We start from the raw sequence: 17,813 nt of genomic DNA on the forward strand, positions 1-17,813 counted from the left end.
CAATTAAAATGATAATAAATAAATCCAAGATTGATTAAACAGCATTCACTATTCATATTTTTCTAAAGACATTTAGAACACACATTTAGAACTCATAACAGTAATAAACAATTAAATATTTATCTTAATATAATTAATACTAGATTTTTAATTATACAGAGTATACTAGATATTTCGCAGCTCTCACTTGAAATAACTATCTGGGTGAAAGCTTTGCGAGCAATCCTAATGGCTGAATTTCCAAAGTTAACTGTAAACAGGAGATTGTCACATTCAAAGCAATACAAGTAGACCTACAACTCAAAATAGAAAAGAGAGATGAGGCTAAAATCTCTGTAGTAAAATGCTAACCTGTTTGGTGTCAGCAACTTTATCATAGCACTTGCTAATCGATGGCAACAGAACCCGAGAAGCTAGCTTTGTGGCCAATGTAGTTTGAAGTGAGGTCAAGTGCTTATCAAGCTGCGATGAGTGGCTTGCCTTTTCAGTAATCTTGGTCAACCGGGTGACCTATATGAAAGTGTAATTTCATGATTATTTTAGCTTCAGGAAAATAAGGTGAATTCTTTGCTGTAATGCAGCAGGAAAAAGCTTACTTGTACTAGAACGTCGAGTAGGTAAGGGCTGATGAAGTGCGGCAGTGTTTCTGTAACCCTCTGTAATGCTGTTACAGCACTGAGCAAATAAATCTCATTGGACATCAGAGACTTCTGCTTTTTCAAGATCCTCAGAAGTCCTGGCATCAGCCTGTAAAGAATAAATCCATCAAAAGGGCAGAGGATTTATAACACTAAGAAGTTCATAAACAAGATAATATGAGCAATTACATTACAATAAAAGGGCAGCCTGAGGAAATTTGGAAGGAAATATCCATTCACTGTAGTACAAATATTGATCTCTTCCTGAGACTCAGAGGCAATATCACGCAAGACATTATTACAAAATTCTCATTATGCAAAATGAGTTACTTTCACACCTTGGAAGTTGTGGTATTGCCAGTGCTTTGAGTGCAGTAGTAACTTCAGCAATGCAAAGTAATGCATTGCCCAGCAGATTCCTTTCCTCTTCATTGTCCTCTGTGATGAGGTCAACAGCAGTCACCAGTACAGGCACAAACAAATCCTGGTGACTTGTACCAAAACACCTGCACAACAGTTTCAGGCTGAAGAGGGCGGTCTGACGGTTAACGGTCTGTTCCTCTTCTATCTCCTTGCAGCAAACAATGCTTAGGAAGTCCTCAATTGGGCTCAAAAGCAACTTCACCTGGAAAAAATAATGTTTTCACATAATTATTACACACAAGGAGATTAATAAAAAAATCTAGGTGTAAAAATGCATTGACATAAAGACAAGGCAAACCTGTGAAACAGTGTTTAAGTTTTTAATTACTCTCTGGATAAACTTCCAGATTTATCAGTGTCCAATAATATCAAGTCATTATCATTGTTCCATCAATTCGTTGAAGGCAGATGTTGGCAATTGCTTTGCTCTCCACCAACAACAGCATCTGCTGATAGAACTCAGTGGGGTAAGTTGGAAGGAAAGGAATTATTGATGCTTGACAGAGTGGAGAGGTGAGATGGCCTGCATAGGGAGGAGGAAGGGAGTGGTGAGAAAGGATTCTGATATAATTGGCTGACTGAAGAGGAATGTAAGATGACAGTGCCAGGTGGGGAAGGTGAGTGGGGGTGGTGCTGGAAGATGATGGCAGGTGAATGATGGAGAGACAAAGAGAGGGAGGAAAATTTGTAACACAAAGACAAAGTGAGCTGCACATTGAGAGATTAATTTAAATAGAGAGAGAATCAACTACTTCCCGCCACCCATCCCAAACTGTAATACTAGCTACTGTGGTGAAGTACATAGATCAACCACCATCTGAAAAGTATGGCTCTCTTTCAGATGCTGAGTGCCTTCATGGCTCTCTTGTGCCTTTATATTGGTCAGTCCTCTGAATATAGAATGGATAATTTTAAGACTGAGAATAACAACAACAAATGTAGGGCTTCTGATGAAAGCTCTTTGAAAATTTAGTAATGTAACAAAAATTAAAAAAAAAACAACACTGGATGTTTGAACTTATGCACGTGGGGCACTGTTAACATTAACAGTGTATAAAAATAAATCAAAATGATACCCAGGGGACCAATGTTAGGCTTTTCATTAAAACAACGTTTAAAAGATTTAATAATTATATTCCAGTATTTTGATAAGGAAAACAGCCAAAAAAATTCATTGTCCAGTGAGTCAGAAACAAAGTTACAAACACACAAAAAATATATATTATGTGCGTGTGTATATATATTAAAAATATATAAAAATTTATTTATTTAAGAGCATGACCCAAAGAATGAAGTGATAAAGTGATTTTTAAAAAACTACAATATAGAAATGGCCTACAAGAAAATATAGTTCATAGTCAAAATTAATAGAAATATAGAGTCCTTTTTAACAAACTTATCCATGCTAAGTTGTCTACTTAAGCTACTTTAATTTGGCCCATATCCCACCACTTCCTCTGGTAGCTTATCCCATCTACCCACCACCTTGTGTGAAGATGTTGCTCCTCAGATTCCATTTATGTCTTTCCCTTCTCACCTTTAGCCAGTGCCCTCTAGTTTTAGAGTCTGCTCCCCTCGGAAAAAAAGACTGATCAATCCCCTCATGATTTTATAAACTCCTTGGTATCTCCATTAAACCATTCGATATAGAAGAATTCGGCAATTTGGTCCACAAAGGCTGCTCCAACATTCAATCATGGATGATTCCTTTTTCAATCTTGGACAATTCCATGTACCAGAGTTAAATAAATTTGAACCTGAAATCCTTCAGTATTATGTGAGAATGAGAGTCAGGGAGAAAAAGAAAGAGTAACAGGGAGCAAACAGAATCAAGTAATTCACAAATAAGAGAAAACCTACAGATGCTGGAAATCCAGATGGAGGAACTCAGCACGGAAAAAGTACAGTTGACTTTTTGGGGTGAGCCCCTTCGGCAGGACTGGAAAAAAGTACAACTGATGTTTCCGGCCAACACTCTTCCATCCTGCCTGGGCCTGCTGAGTTCCTCCAGCATTTTGTGCATGTTGCTCAAATAATTCACAGGTTGACCTTGTGGGAGGAAAGGTTGAGTTCTGAAAGGTGAATAGCAGCTCACAGTAGAAATGTTCACATTTCTACTGCCTGCTTACTTGTAGAGTTCTGTATCTGATCCAAAAGAAAATAAAAACCTCACCTGATGTTCCTGCCATTCAGTTTTGTGCTGCTGTAGCTTATTATTGAGGAGATCCATGGCTTTCCGCCTTACAGATGGTAAGCGGTTATTCATCAGTCCTCGTATCACTGGAATGAAAGATTCGGTGGGTAGCAAGGCATTCACCTGTTTTAGAGGAAAGAAATCCTTAGTAGTGACCAAGTCAAGATTGTTACTGTATACCAGCCCTAACTCAAGATATCCAATGATCGATATGCTGCAAATAATGTAGCTGATGACTTATTCATGTGATTCCAGCTAGGAAGGCGTGGTTATCAATCAGTGCAAGAGAAACTCCCTTTACTTGTTTCGTTTGATGGGGCACTTAAATCCACTTGAAAAGCAAAACAGAACTTTAGTTTATCTCAGCCAAGAGGCAGTATATATGCAAGTACAGCACTTCCCCAGGACTGTAGACCTGTCAATTTAAGAATCTTTCTTGATATGTGGTGGAATGGAGAGATAAGAAACTCATGCTGAGACCACAGATGTTTTGTGTAGAATTTTGGTCTACTCAGTTAAGAAACTGTATGCTTGCCTTAGAAGTGGCACAAGGAAGGGCTAAGAAAATATTGTCGTAGGAGGAAAGATTGAGCAGAGTGGGCCAATATTATCTGAAGTGAGGAAAATAAAAGTTAATCTGATTAACAAGTAATATTCTGCAGGGTCCTGATAGTGCAGATGGTGCTGAGGTTTCTTCTGGTGAGAGAATCTTGATAAAGGACAGCAGTCATCAGAAAAGGGCTTAGCTACTTAAGACATAAGATTTCTGATGTTACTGAATCTTTGGAATTCTCCACCCAGTGAATAAGCATATCTGTTACTACAATGAAGAGTCGTGGAGGTTAGGCATGACCAAAGTCCTCCTGCTGCCTCCTCCATTATTAAGATGTTTCACAAACAGAACATTGAAAGTGTCTAAAAGTTAGCACACCAGAAATGGAAGATAACCTACTTTATCCAGAACATCATATGACCGGTTGAGTAGAGTTCTCCAGAATTTAGCTGTTGGCTTTTCTGCATTCTCCTCTACACTGTGGGCAACCACATTGATGTAGCAAAGTATCTCTTCCAGTAAACTAGGAAAAACAGGGCAGATATAGACCATAAGATATACACAGGAGCAAAGTTAGGCCATTTGGTCCACATAGGGCACTTAGGAACCACAGAAAAAATAACAGGTTTAATTGTACCACGATAATCTAGGGATTACAAAATAGGAGGAAATTTTAAACATTTTGTTAAAATTTTTGGATGGTTTACATTTCAAAAGTTATACAACATTATTAAGTACGGGAATGTACACACAAGTAGATTCTGTCTCTGCACCAAGACGTTCCAGCATTATTTGCTTTCAATGGATACTTTCTTTGACTGCATGCCTTGTCAATTTACCTCAATCAAAGTGGGAACTCCCTTGTCTATTAAGCTGGATATTCACTCGTACAAATAACTGACAGTGATTTTATGTAGTTTAATTTCTCCCGCTCACTTACATAAATATCCAGCTTTTACAGGAGGTTCCGTGCTTCAAAGTCAGAGATTTGGGTTCAAGCCTGACTTTGTGGTCTCTATGTGTGACATTTGCCTATTTTCCCCGTAACTGCGTGGGTCATTATAGGATGAACATAGATGGGCAGCATGGACTCAATGGGATGGTAGGGCTGTGATGTATTTCTCTCTCACCCTCTTCATTATGTAAGGTGACCAAGCTGCACATAGAGATGGTTTGCTCTGAGCCCAGATAAACATTTGTAAACTCACAAAGAATCAGATTATTTTTCTATTGATCACCAACATCATTTTAAAGAAACTACAAATGGGTATTGAGTGGAATCCAGCCAGTGACATTCTCAATAAATATCAGAAGAACCCAAGCTTAATCTATAGACCCAATACCACCACGTTTTCTTCAGTTTTACTACAGTTCAAGGCACAGAATACTGTCATGGTCATCCATGGCAACCACTGAAGACTCCAGTTTGAGACACTTGTTCATACCGTTGGACCCAGACTTTCTGAGGTTGAGAGTGTGGAACAATCCCAATGTAATGGCTTTTCCACTTTAAAAACTTTGTCGCACATGTTTCCTGTCATCGTTGGACACGATGGACAACAATTATTCCAATGGTAATAGATTGCCATCTTCATGCATAATTCTTGTTGATGCACGAAGTTTATATAACTATATTAGTGATTGCTCAATTATACTTGAGTTGGTGGGAAGTTGAACACAAATTATCAGGCAGATTTTGGACCTTTTTCTACTAATCTCTCAATTTCACAGAAAATTTTAAGTGGAAACAAGTGAATTATTTATTAAAGTACCAGCTGTAGGATGATTTTACACAGCATTAATTTGATATCTTGCTTCAATCTTTCTATAAACACTTATTATTATTAGGGCCATAAGGCTGTCCATATTTCTTTTACAGGGTCTGTGCATGCAGCCAACACTGTCAATAAATAGTCTTACTGACAAATGATTGAAAGGGGAAGCTGGCGAGCCAAACTACCATTTGTTTTAATGATCACTGATAGCAAAAAAGACATTTGGTTTGTGACCAACAAGTAGCATTATTCAGTGAGAGAAGTAGAGGGAAATACACAACCAGTGGTGATATTAGCCCAAGCAAGCTGCAGTTTGGTTCTCATATATCACCTTTGTGGTTTCAATGTTGTACCATCCAAAAGCCAACAGCAGTCAAACTGTTCAACCATAGTAAGGGTTTGTTTATTATTTTCCTGATTTACAAGCAGATAGGTGAAAGTGAATGGTGAAATTTGATTATAACTAGTGCCGTATATTAGTTATATACAAAATAAAACATTTTATTGACTCATATCAGGCTTGTTTTTATTGAATTACTGAATGTCCATTGAAAGTTTTAATAAGAATGAACAAGTGCAAAAGCATGATATCCATCTCAGGCTACAAGGGAGTACTCATTATGCAAATATACAATAAGATATCGGGCAGTGGAGGCAAGATGGTTAATTTAAGGTTAAAAAAATTGACTGCAAGAGAGACAGCATCACTGAATCCAGGAAAGTAAATCATCCCCCAAGAATTGTAATATTGGTTACCTTTGTTCAAGCTTCTGCAGTGCCTCTTCTTCAGAAGTATTACAATCTGCAACCTGACATTAAAGCAAGGGAATGGTGAGCATATTTGACAATGAGTAGAGGATGTTATCAGCCCTACAGTTGCATTGAACCCACAAGACAAATGGTCTTTTCACAAAATATCTACAATCCATGTAAGTTTTCTTTCAGTCATTTCTTTTCCCATGATGCCAGAAATAGTCAGGCCTAGTTACCTGAAGACTGGATCTCAGAGGTTTGTTTGGGAAGTGGGAAATGATGAGACAAATTGGAAAAAGAAACTGCAAGGTGCCTGATAATCACACAGATTAGGAATAAGTAATTGTCATCTTTCACTTACAATTTTTTTGGTAGTGGGGCAGGTTAAAAAAAGAGAAAACTCCACACTGTGGGCAGTGATGTTTAATTCTGCTGAAACTTATGAAGTTAAATCAAACTGCACAAAACATTTTGACAATTGGATTAATTCCATTCCATTCTAGATCTTCAACTTCAAAAGCTCAATTTTTTGAAGATACACAGTACACGTTGTTAATAAATAATGTAAAAAGATTCTGATCACTATTTAATTTGAAACAAGAAGCTACCTTTGCAATAAAACTTTCGGAGGCGAGATGCTGAGACATAAACGAGATGGAAAGGAATTTGAAATGGCGTAGCTGTTTGGCTGTCAGAGTGTCGATGTTGATCAGTGGTTCCGCTTCACTTGACTGCCCCGCTTTGTTCTTCCTTGCGTTTGCCTTTCCTTTGTCTTTGGCTGCTTCTAAATGAGTTTCAAGAAAAAGAGCAAAGATAACCTTTCATCCAAACTGAACTGGGTATGCGTTACTTTGGAATTTGTAGTGTTAGGGTAATATATTAAATTGAAAAACAAGTCAAGTTAGTACATAACTGCAAAGAATGATTATGCCAGTATAAAGCTGACTGAACAGGGTTTCTGGGAGGCTTTCTAGAAAATGTCTGAACTAGATGCAAACTAAAAACTGGAAATTCTGGTTACCTTGGTGAGTTAAGGTAATGATATTTATGTAATAAGGTCATTTTCTGTGATACTTTCAACTTTGATGGAAAATGCTGTTTGATTTATGTGAAGATGTACAATGCACAAAGATGAATTAGTTCCATCCCAAGTAAAATTTACTTTGCAAAGTATTCTTAATCAATGAAGCAATCCAATTTATCAGTAGATGTAGCATTGATAAATCCAAAACTGAATTTACATAACTGTTTATTGTATGCTTGCTAGATTAAGTGAACAGCAATGGGAACCACAAAAATCAGGCAAATACTTGTGGCACTTTCTACAGAAGTGACAATAGGTAGACATTGAACTGCACAATATATTTTGACTGCCGTGGCATTAATTGCTAACAAGTCAGAGGTACACAGCAAGGAAATGGGCCCTTTGGTTGATCTAACCCAAGGCTTGTCCCACTTGCCTGAATTTGTCCCATATCCCTCAAACCTTTCCTATCCAAGTAAAGGCAAAGTAAAATATTTTAAAGCAAGATGAGACCTCCATATAAATTCTGTGTCATGTTCTAATTAGTTAAATAATAATTAAATGTCTTTACTCATGTTTTCAGAACTCATAATTTGTAATATTCATTCAAAGCATCAAGAACAAGATGGTGACTAAGTGTCAATGCACAAGTGATATATATGAACACTACAGTCAGAATAGGAAACAATCTGCAAAATGAAGACACTAAACAGACAACATGCTAAAAAGTTAAAACAAAGATTGTTTTACAAAGTAATTTTATAATACGTAGATCGGAAGAAATGGGTTGAAGAGTGGTTTGAATGCTCCGTCCAAAAGTAACTCACACCATTTCCCTGCTAAAATGACAGTGTAATTATTGAACTAATCACAGAGCACCACAGCACAGACACAGGCACATCTGGTTCTATGGATAGGCTTGTGTTTTGCTGATTTGAACAGTTATTCGAAATTAATGACATGCTATGTACTACTTACTTTCCTCTTTGTCTTCAGGGAGTCTAGATAGGTAACTCAAAATATTAATGAAGCTCTGGAGTTGTTCTTGAACAGTAAACTCGCAGCCAACAGTGATCCAGAATTCAATATCACTTTCCAAAACAGTTTCCTGTTACAATGAAACCATAGACTTTTGTTATTTGCAAGCTAGTCCTTTAAAAATTAAATACCACCCACCTGATGAAGACTGGTGGAGAGAGTGGGATGCAAACATGATCACTTCCTCTAGTGATGTTTTCAACTCAAGACATACATTCAAAGTGTCTCGCTTTAATATAAACTGAAATTTCATGCATCATCCTTAATATCCCAATGATCATTAATAGACACAAAATATGCTACGAGTACGAGGTTTGGATTGTATGAGGCTTGCATTTCTACTACTGTTGTCCGCAGTTAGACCATGTTTTCTGTTGGAATTTTATTCCTTTAAGAGACAAGTATTTATTGTAAGCTATCTATTCATTCTCCAAGTGCTTGTCATTGTTTCTCCAGTGTCACAACTTTTAATATAGTTTTCCAAGCTATCATGTTTCAATTATAACTTAACCTTTGTAATTTGCTTTGTTTATATTTAAAAACATTGTTTTGATTGAAATAAATTACTTTTCAGCTTAATACAGAATCTTTTCATATCATGATCATTAAAGGTTCATTAAGGTGAAAATAATTAAATAATCCTTCCTAATTGCACTAGATCTAAGATAGTCTTACTTCTGGTTGTCCAACATGCCAACCCAGAAAATTACCTTGTACCCTACATCTTCTACACTACAACACACAAAGAACGCAGGAAGCCAGGCAGTATCTATAGGAAAAAGTACAGTCCATGCTTCGGCCGAGACCCTTATTCCTACCCATATTCCGTTTGGGTAGTCTCCAACCACGTGGTATGAACATTGGTTTCTCTAACTTCTGGTAATTTCTCCCCCCATTCTGGTACCACTCTTACCCCTTCTCTTTTCCTCACCTGCCCATCACCTCCCTCCCTGTCCCCCATGATCCACTCTCCTCTATCACGATTCCTTCTTCTTCAGCTCTTTATCTCTTTCGCCGATCACCTCCCAGCTTCTCAATTTACCTCACACCCCCAGCCACCAATCTTCCCTAACACCTGACTTCATCTATCACGTGCCACCTATCCTTCCCCTCCCCTTCCCCGATTCTGGATTCTGCCCCCTTCCTTTCCAGCCCGAATGAGGATTCTCAGCCCAAAACTTCAACTGTTCATTCCTCTCTATAGGTGCTGCCAGACCTGAAGAGGTAGTGGCAATAAGCTTCCATTACCTATTAAATGCTCCCAATGGCGTGCACTTCAAATAGCCTCTGATAACCAAGTCCAGTTCTTGGCCTTCATGTGTAGCTTTATCGACTGAGCCCAGAAGAATGGCTTCTACCGACAGGAGAAGAAGCAACAGCAGGTTACTGGTGCCTTTAAACCAGTAGCTTTGGGCAGGTGGGGCTTGTCAGCCATGGTTGGCAGCTTATCTGGATGGAATATTCTGATCTCAAACCTTGGTTGCATTGCAGCTATACTCCCTCTTGGTGAAAACTTCAGGAGTAAACCTCAAGGAAACATCCAGAGCTGGAGTCCCTACGTTGAGTTCAACACTGACAGGCAACTCCAGCGATGCTGCTGGTGCCAAACTGTATTGGTCTCTGCTGTTCCTTTGGGTTCATTAGCTGCATAAAGAGGTGGTGCTATTGCATTGGCAACAGCTTGCTCTCCATATCTTCTAGCCCTGGTTTGTGTACTAGCTGGCATATCATGTAGGCAGCTAAGTCACAACTTCCACGGTCGATCTCGACCGACAGAAGGCCTCCAAATCTAGGCAAATTCCTGTTGTTCACTTTGGGTACCATCTACAAATTCTCCACATCCTTCTGTAGAATGGCAACCAGAACAACTCACATTACTCCAACTCTGAGCTAGCTAAAATTTTATAGAGCCATTTAATGAATTCTCAATTTTAATACTCAGTGCCATGACTGATGATGGCAAGGATGTCATATGTTTTCTTTACCACCCTGTCTACCTGTGTTGCCACTTTCAGGGAGAGGTGAACTTGCAGCCCAAGAAACCTCATCAATGCTCACAGAGGGTCCTGCCATTTACTGCAAACCTCCCTCTTACACTTGATCTATCAAGAAGCAAACAACCCCCACTTGTCTGGATTAAGCTCCACCTGCTGTTTGTCTGCCCATATTTCCATCTCATCTTTATCCTTTTGTCTTTATCAAAAGAGTTCTCAACACTGATCTGTGGGGAATTCACCAGTAACAGAACTCTAATGAGAATAACACTCCTCCACCACTGCACTTTATGCTCTAACGACAAATTTGAATCCTAAATACTAAATCTCTATCCTATGTGCCTCAATCTTCTAGATCAGTTTACCATCATGAGAGACCAAGTTGAATACTTCACTGAAGTTCACGTAGACAACATCCGCTGCCTTATAACCCCATTAATCACCTTCATCTCCTTTTACATAAAACCTCAATCAAGTCTCCTCAGCTTGGGTTGAGACCAGAACTAGAGGTCGTAAGTTTAGGGTGAAAGGTGAAATACTCAAAGGGAATCTGAGGGGAAAGGTCATCACTCAGTGGGTAGTGTGAGTATGGGATGAGCTGCCAGCAGGTGATAGATAAGGATTCAATTTTAATGTTTAAGAGAAGTCTGGATAGGCATTTAGATCAGAGGGGTCTGGAGGGATATGGTCCAGGTGCAGGCAGATGGGACTAGGCAAAAGATTGGATTGGAATGGACTGCATGAGCCAAAAGGCCTGTTTCTATGCTGTAGTACTCTATGACACTAAGTTTTAAGCCATGACCTCTCCTTCACAAAGCCATGCTATCCCCAATAAACCAGATGCGTGTAAATCCTATCCCTGAGAATCTTCTCTAATAATTTCCCTACCATTGACATTAATTGTCTTGTAGCTAAAGAAAATGATCAGTCAAAACTCCAGCAATCTCCTCTCTTAATAGGATAAATTTCTGGGTACTTTTTCCTACCTTGATGTTGGTAAAGAGACCCAACATCTCCTCACCCATGTTAACAACATGTCTGAGAATATCAGCATACTCTTTCCCTGATCTGATTATCTTCCATATTCTTCTCCTTGCTGAATACTGAATCAAAGTTGGGGTTCTTCTTAATACTACTTGTCAATGACATCTCAGGATGCCTTTTAGCCCTGATCCTGTTTGACTTCTTTCCCTCTTCCTATTATATCCCACAAGGGCCCAGTCCATTCTCAGCTTCCTAAACCTTATATTGGCTTCCTTTATCTTTGACTAAACCTGTATCGTTTATCATTCAATACTCACAAACCTTGCCATCCTCATTTGTCTTCCCTACAGGAAGATCCTGATCCTGAATTCTGACCAGGTGGCCTTTAAATGATTCAACGACTGATGTGGACTCGCCCTATAACAACTGCTCCCAATTTAATTTCCCCGAGCTCCAGTCCAGTACCATCATAATTCACATTTATCCAAGTGCTAAATGATTCGGTTCAGCATTCAATCGAGCCATTTTTACCTTTTCATCAGTAGATGTTGAGGAGGTGGTCTTGGTTACATGCTGCTCAAAGAGCAGCAACAGGAGGGCCCACAGGAAACGCTCTGCGCTCACTGTTTCAATGAGCTTAGAAAGAACAGGCACTCGCCGGTGTTCAGGCACGTGTGGCATGGCATCCACAAATACACGGATAATTTTTGTTACAACACTTTCCACATTCTCCTTGATTTCTACAGGACCTTCGTTGTCAGCCTGCAAAATAAAAAAAAAGAAATACAAATGGGTAGAATACATAAAAGGAACTGAAGAACAGAGTTATAATGAAGAGTATTAAAATGCAAGTTTGTTTGTGTTAATGCAGTACGGTAATGCAACAGTTGGTGCAATCCTTTACAGTGACAGGGTTCAATTCCAGCTGCTGTATGTAGTGAGTTTGTACAGTTTCTGCTTGACCACATGGCTTTCCTCCCACATTCTAAAGACATATGAATTGGGGTTAGTGAGTTATGGCCATTCTATGTTGGCAGGCAGAACAATTATCGCCGATTTGATTTGTTGCAAATAACGCATTTCACTGTGTTTTGATATGCATGTGACAAATAAAGCTAATCTTTCTTTTAGTATTAAATGTAATGTTTCCTGACATGCCAAATGAACCACTTGCTTCAACACATTCTCCAAATTCTGATATTCTTATTATCTTGTCAAAGTGACAATGGAATTAAATCTGAAGATAGAAATTTCCACATTTCAGTGATGGACTCTTATCTATAACAGAATAAAAGAACATCATTGAGAAACAGAAACATACTCTGTGAGCATGTACAAAGGAAAGATTAATGAAGGCAAATGTGGGCACCTTATAGATGTAGGACAATTCCTAGTAGGAGCAAAGGAAATGGTCAGGAATTTAGACAAATCCTTTGCCTGTTTTCAGAGAAGACACAAAAAGCCTCCCAGCAAAACTGAAGAAGCAAAGGTCTAGTGCAAACAGGGAAATAAAATGTAGCATTAGTGAAGAAAAAATACTGATGAAATATTATGGACAGACGATATACAGTTTTGAAAGTGGTGGTCATGGAGATACTGGATACTCTGTTGGGCAGCAAATTTGTCCCCACTATTTAAGAAAGGAGGGAGAGAGTAAATAGCAAACTTTTAGCCTGACATCAGCAGCTGTTATATACAGACAATAGGACTGAGCTATAAAATGCATATGCAGGAGAGGTCACTATCTTTGACTCATCCACTAGAGCGCTTTGATGATGCGGCTGCAAGAATATAGGCTGAATTCATTGATATGGCTATTTTTTAGAAAAGGTTTTGGGCTAGATCCCACACTACAACAGGTTGTTGAACAACATTTGAACACATGAAACTGGGGGTGATCTACTGGAGTGGATTGGTATTTGATTAACAAATAGAGGGAAAAAAAATTGTTCTTAGGTTTGCAGGCTACCTCTCTGTTTGGACTCCAGCGATTCATAATCCACAAAAACAATTTGGCTCAAGAACATGAAACTCAGTGTGAATATGAATGGAAGTTGTCCAATGGAATATACATGAACTTGTTGAGTGTGGCAATGAATTAGCAGACGGATTATGAAGTGGAAAAATGTAAATTTACCCTCTTATGTGGAAAAAATCATTAACACTGAATGATTTTTAAATGATGGAAGTTGAAGTTGATGCTCAAAGGGACCCAGGTATTCTTGTATGCATGTAGTCTGCACCTGCAACATCATGTACAACTTTGGTCTTTTTACCTTAGAGGATATACTTCCTACTGAAGATCTATCAGACTAGTTCCTCAGGCAGGTCTGTCAAATGAGGAATGAATGAGTCAGCTTGGCCTTTTGTTTTTAGTATAAAAAGGGTTGGAAGCATGAGAGGTGAGCTATTTGAAACATGTAACATTACTGCATGCTCTGACAGGCCAAATATGGGGAGGATGCTACCTTGGGCAAAGATTTGCAAACTAAATAAGGTGGTCATTAAGCACTGAAATGATCAATTTCTTAACTTAAAGTGAGAAGAATATTTGGAAATCTTTACACAGAGGGTTGTGCAGGCTCAGAGTTCATTCAGAACTGAAATGGATTGATGTTGGAATATTGGTGGAGTCAAGAGATAATGGAAAGCGGCAGGAAAATAACAGTGGAGAAAAAAAATCAGTCATGGTCTTGCTGAAAGACACAACAGCTGTGAGCAGCCAAACTACTTAAGTCCTGCTTCTATTTATTTAATTCTTATGGTTCTCCCCCCTACTCCCCCAGCTGTATATTAGAGATACATTAAGCATTTTGCAGTTTCTAAAACTGGCCATGTAATATTTAGGCTGCAGATATTAAAAGTAGGTTAAACTATCAATAGCTCAAGAATATGGTCATTTGCAGATGACTAAATACTAACCTGACAGACATTATAACTCGAGTGGAAGAACTATAGTTCACAGGACGACAGTGGCCTCTTGTGGGAGTAAATTGCAATGACACAATGTAATTCAGATTTATTACACTGAAGTGAACAGTGAAATGTGCCATTTTTGTTAACAACCAACACAAGGATGGGCTGGGGGCAGCTCGTAGATGTTGCCACACACTCCACTGCCAACAATGTTCAGCAGAACAACAGATGCTGCAGCAGCAACAAGAACAAAACCAGAAACAGCGGTAAAACAGCTCTTACAGAGTCAGTTTCAATGTAGCAGAGTCTAGCGATTGGAAAAAAAGACATAAAGGATGAACAATTATACCTTTGGCTGGATCCAGAGGGACCCCTGTGACCATGCGAGCCACCATCTTATGCTTAAGTGAATGTTACTCAGCTTTCCAATGGTGGAGCAGATCACTTCTGAGCTCAATCCTATCATTGCTTACCAAACTCTGCTACAAATACACCTTTATCAATGTTGGATTGACACTAAGGCAGATACTTCTCTTAATCCTGGTACGCACTGGCTAAATGCCATAACCACAGATGTGCTGGGTGCACAGAATGGACCAGGAATTGAAAAATCACTGTATCATAGAATTTAGTGCAGTTATTCCTGCTTTGCGCCTATAATGGCAATTAATTAGCTAGCTTATAATATGCTTGAGTAAAATACACTATCCTACTTCAATACAAGTTTTCATATCTCTGAAGATGGCACCGAGGACAACCTCCAGAAAATGCCAGGTAACACAGCTACAGATTGATTGTGTAGTTTTAAACAGGTCAAACTGCAAAATCGACTGAACACAGGGAAAAAAAATCTGATTGGAAAAGATGAAATCACAGAAAGTTCAGAAGAAAGATGATGTTTCTTTTTCCTTAACAGCACTGTTTGAAAACACGGGGCAATTTTTAAAGTGTACTGGATATGTACTGAACATGTAAAGGGAAAATATGCAGGGATGATAGGCAAAGAGTGAGTGTCAATGATAATTATATAACTCTTTGAAAGAATTATCACAGCCATGTTGTACCAAATAACCAATCCTGTGCTATAGTCTTTGGGAACCATGTGGTAGAAACAATGAGCTTACTTTAAGACAAAGCCAGTATACATTTTATTATACATTGTATGCACAACACCTTACAAATGAATATCCTTCACAAAACAGTGAAGCTATTTTCAAACCAAAACACTGACATAAATTTTTTGCAGGAAAGTCACTACTTTTTCCAAGAACGTGGCACACCTAATCTTTCTGCAGCATCTCTGCAATTCTTCAAGAATCAGAAAAAGGGGCAAAAATGCCTAGCCTCTGAGATTCTGTAGAAAGCAGATATCCCTATTCTTGATAGATCTGCATATATGTCAATTGGGTTAAAATCAACATGTACAAACAAGCTGGAGGAACTCAGCAGGTCGGACAGCATCCGTGGAAACGAGCAGTCAACATTTTGGGCCGAGACCCTTCGTCAGGTCAGGGAAATGTTGACTGCTAGTTTCCACGGATGCTGCCCGACCTGCTGAGTTCCTCTAGCTTGTTTGTACATGTAGATTTGACCACAGCATCTGCAGTGTACTTTGTGTTTACTATTGGGTTAAAACTTCCTTAAAATAGTAATTTGTAATTTATTGGTGTTGGCTTACAAACATTTCTAATCAAATTATTTCCTTGGAAATTTCTCTTTGCAACTCCAATGTTGCTGACTTCATAACACTAATAACTCAGCTCATGAACTGAGACATGTTTTTTCACCAAAAGGACTGCCATCGGTGGTTTTGAGGTAAATTGCAATGATTAACATCTTGCTGAGATTTATTTCAGCCCTCAAACAGTAGTAAACATGTACTCCAACATACCTGAATAAGAGCTGGGATGACAGTTTGCACAGTCTTGTTTATGACCTGGAAACTATAGCTGTCGTCCAGTCGCATCACATTGGCACCCATGAAGGTAAATATGGGCATGATGTTATGGAGAACCTTGTCCTATAAATGCATAAAGTCACAAATAAATTAAAAACAGAAACTTGTCAATGCTGTAGTAATTGTGGATTTCTCAGCACACGCAGCAAAACAAACAGTAGTTAACACAGCTCACAAATTTTTCAAGGGAGGAGGGAGGAGGTGGGAATCTGAGTAAAAATGTATCAATGTGCTTGTATTTTAATTTTATCAGACTATATTACAATTGTAAAAATGGCCAATATATAGCAAGTTAAGGATCAAAAATCTAACACTTAATTAAATAATAAAATGAAAGAGGGGCATAGCTATGATGGTGCTCAATAATGACTTCTTTGAACATCGCAGAAACAGCTTAATTTCTACTTCTAAAGTCTTTATTTTCCTTTTCAAGGTGGATATGGTTCTGTTGAAAACCCTGACGTAGAGCTACACTCAAGCTTAGGTTCTTTGCAGCAATGGGATCTGCTCCCGGGCCTCACTGAACGGCCACTTTTCGATATCTGAAAGATGCGGCCGAGAAGATGAGCGTGCTTTCGGGGTTCCGAGGCTTGTGGCCCTGGGGATGCGCCAATTCTATGCCAGTGTCACCAAATAAAGTTCCGCAGAAGAAAATGGAACATCAGGAAATGGATCAGGTGTTGGGGGCTCTGTAATTGGCGAACTGCACATGCTCTCTCCTTTTCTCTCATTGCAGGGGGAGAGCTTGTTGCCGATTCTTGAGTTGGGAGACTTTAACACTGTAAATAGTGAGTTGTTGTCTTTGTTGGTCTTCCCTCTTGCTGTGAAAGGGTGACACCTCACTGTCCTTTTATTAGGAAGGGAGAGAGCCTGTGGTATGTTGGACAGTGGGATGAACAATTAGTTTTGGCTGGACTGCAGGTCGTGGTCTTTCTTGGGGGTTTTGCTGTTGCTTGCTTGGGTGGAGGGTGCTGATGCTTTTTTTTTGCTGAAGTGAGGGGGGGGGTCATTGCTTTGCTGCTGTTTGTGCACGGGGGGAGCAGGGGGCTTTGGGGTTCTAACACTTCTACTGTCACTCATTCTTTGGGGCACTCTTCTGTTTCCGTGAATGTCTGCAAAGAACAAAACTTTCAGGTTGTATAACTTATACACTCTCTGATATTAAATGGAACTATTGAATTATACACATTTCCACATATGCCTTTCAGGACATTGTGGAGAAGTGTATCGTCATGAACTTTGGTAGAAGGAATAAAAGCGTGGACTATTTTCTAAATGAGGAATGAATTCAGAAATCACATGTGCAAAGGTACTTGAGAATCCTAGTGTATGATTCCTTAAAGATTAATTTACAGGTTGAGTCAGTAGTGTTATGCCTGCAGCCCCCTCCTTTGTGAGAATCGCAAGATCACTATTGGGTTGGGTCAGGGGACCCAGGAAATGAGAGAGAGACGTGCGGAATGTCTCGTTCCCCAGGCGATGTAAAGCTACGGAACATGGCCATTGTCTCCGGAAGGTGAATTTGTGGATTGAAGACTGTACTACGTGGAAGCCCTCAGGTGGC

General features: G+C 39.1%; 1 protein-coding gene across 4 annotated transcripts in view; it reads right to left on the minus strand.

Annotated features, from left to right (window-relative positions):
* Positions 1-17,813, minus strand: part of heatr1 (HEAT repeat containing 1) — a 120,834-nt gene that overhangs the window by 21,777 nt on the left and 81,244 nt on the right. For all 4 annotated transcript variants that reach the window (XR_009515042.1, XM_059985663.1, XM_059985664.1 and 1 more), the window contains exons 29-38: positions 16,184-16,312; positions 11,908-12,138; positions 8,339-8,468; positions 6,945-7,120; positions 6,340-6,392; positions 4,208-4,331; positions 3,235-3,378; positions 977-1,263; positions 597-747; positions 352-510 (exon numbers count right to left, since the gene is read on the minus strand). Coding sequence is in view for 3 of the 4 variants with exons in the window: in XM_059985663.1 (XP_059841646.1) it covers positions 352-510; positions 597-747; positions 977-1,263; positions 3,235-3,378; positions 4,208-4,331; positions 6,340-6,392; positions 6,945-7,120; positions 8,339-8,468; positions 11,908-12,138; positions 16,184-16,312 (1,584 nt within the window). In the remaining variant the exon portion in view is untranslated. The remainder of the gene's footprint in view (positions 1-351; positions 511-596; positions 748-976; positions 1,264-3,234; positions 3,379-4,207; positions 4,332-6,339; positions 6,393-6,944; positions 7,121-8,338; positions 8,469-11,907; positions 12,139-16,183; positions 16,313-17,813) is intronic.

The sequence above is a fragment of the Hypanus sabinus genome, chromosome 12 (assembly GCF_030144855.1).
Source record: "Hypanus sabinus isolate sHypSab1 chromosome 12, sHypSab1.hap1, whole genome shotgun sequence".
Classification (NCBI taxonomy): Eukaryota; Metazoa; Chordata; class Chondrichthyes; order Myliobatiformes; family Dasyatidae; genus Hypanus; species Hypanus sabinus.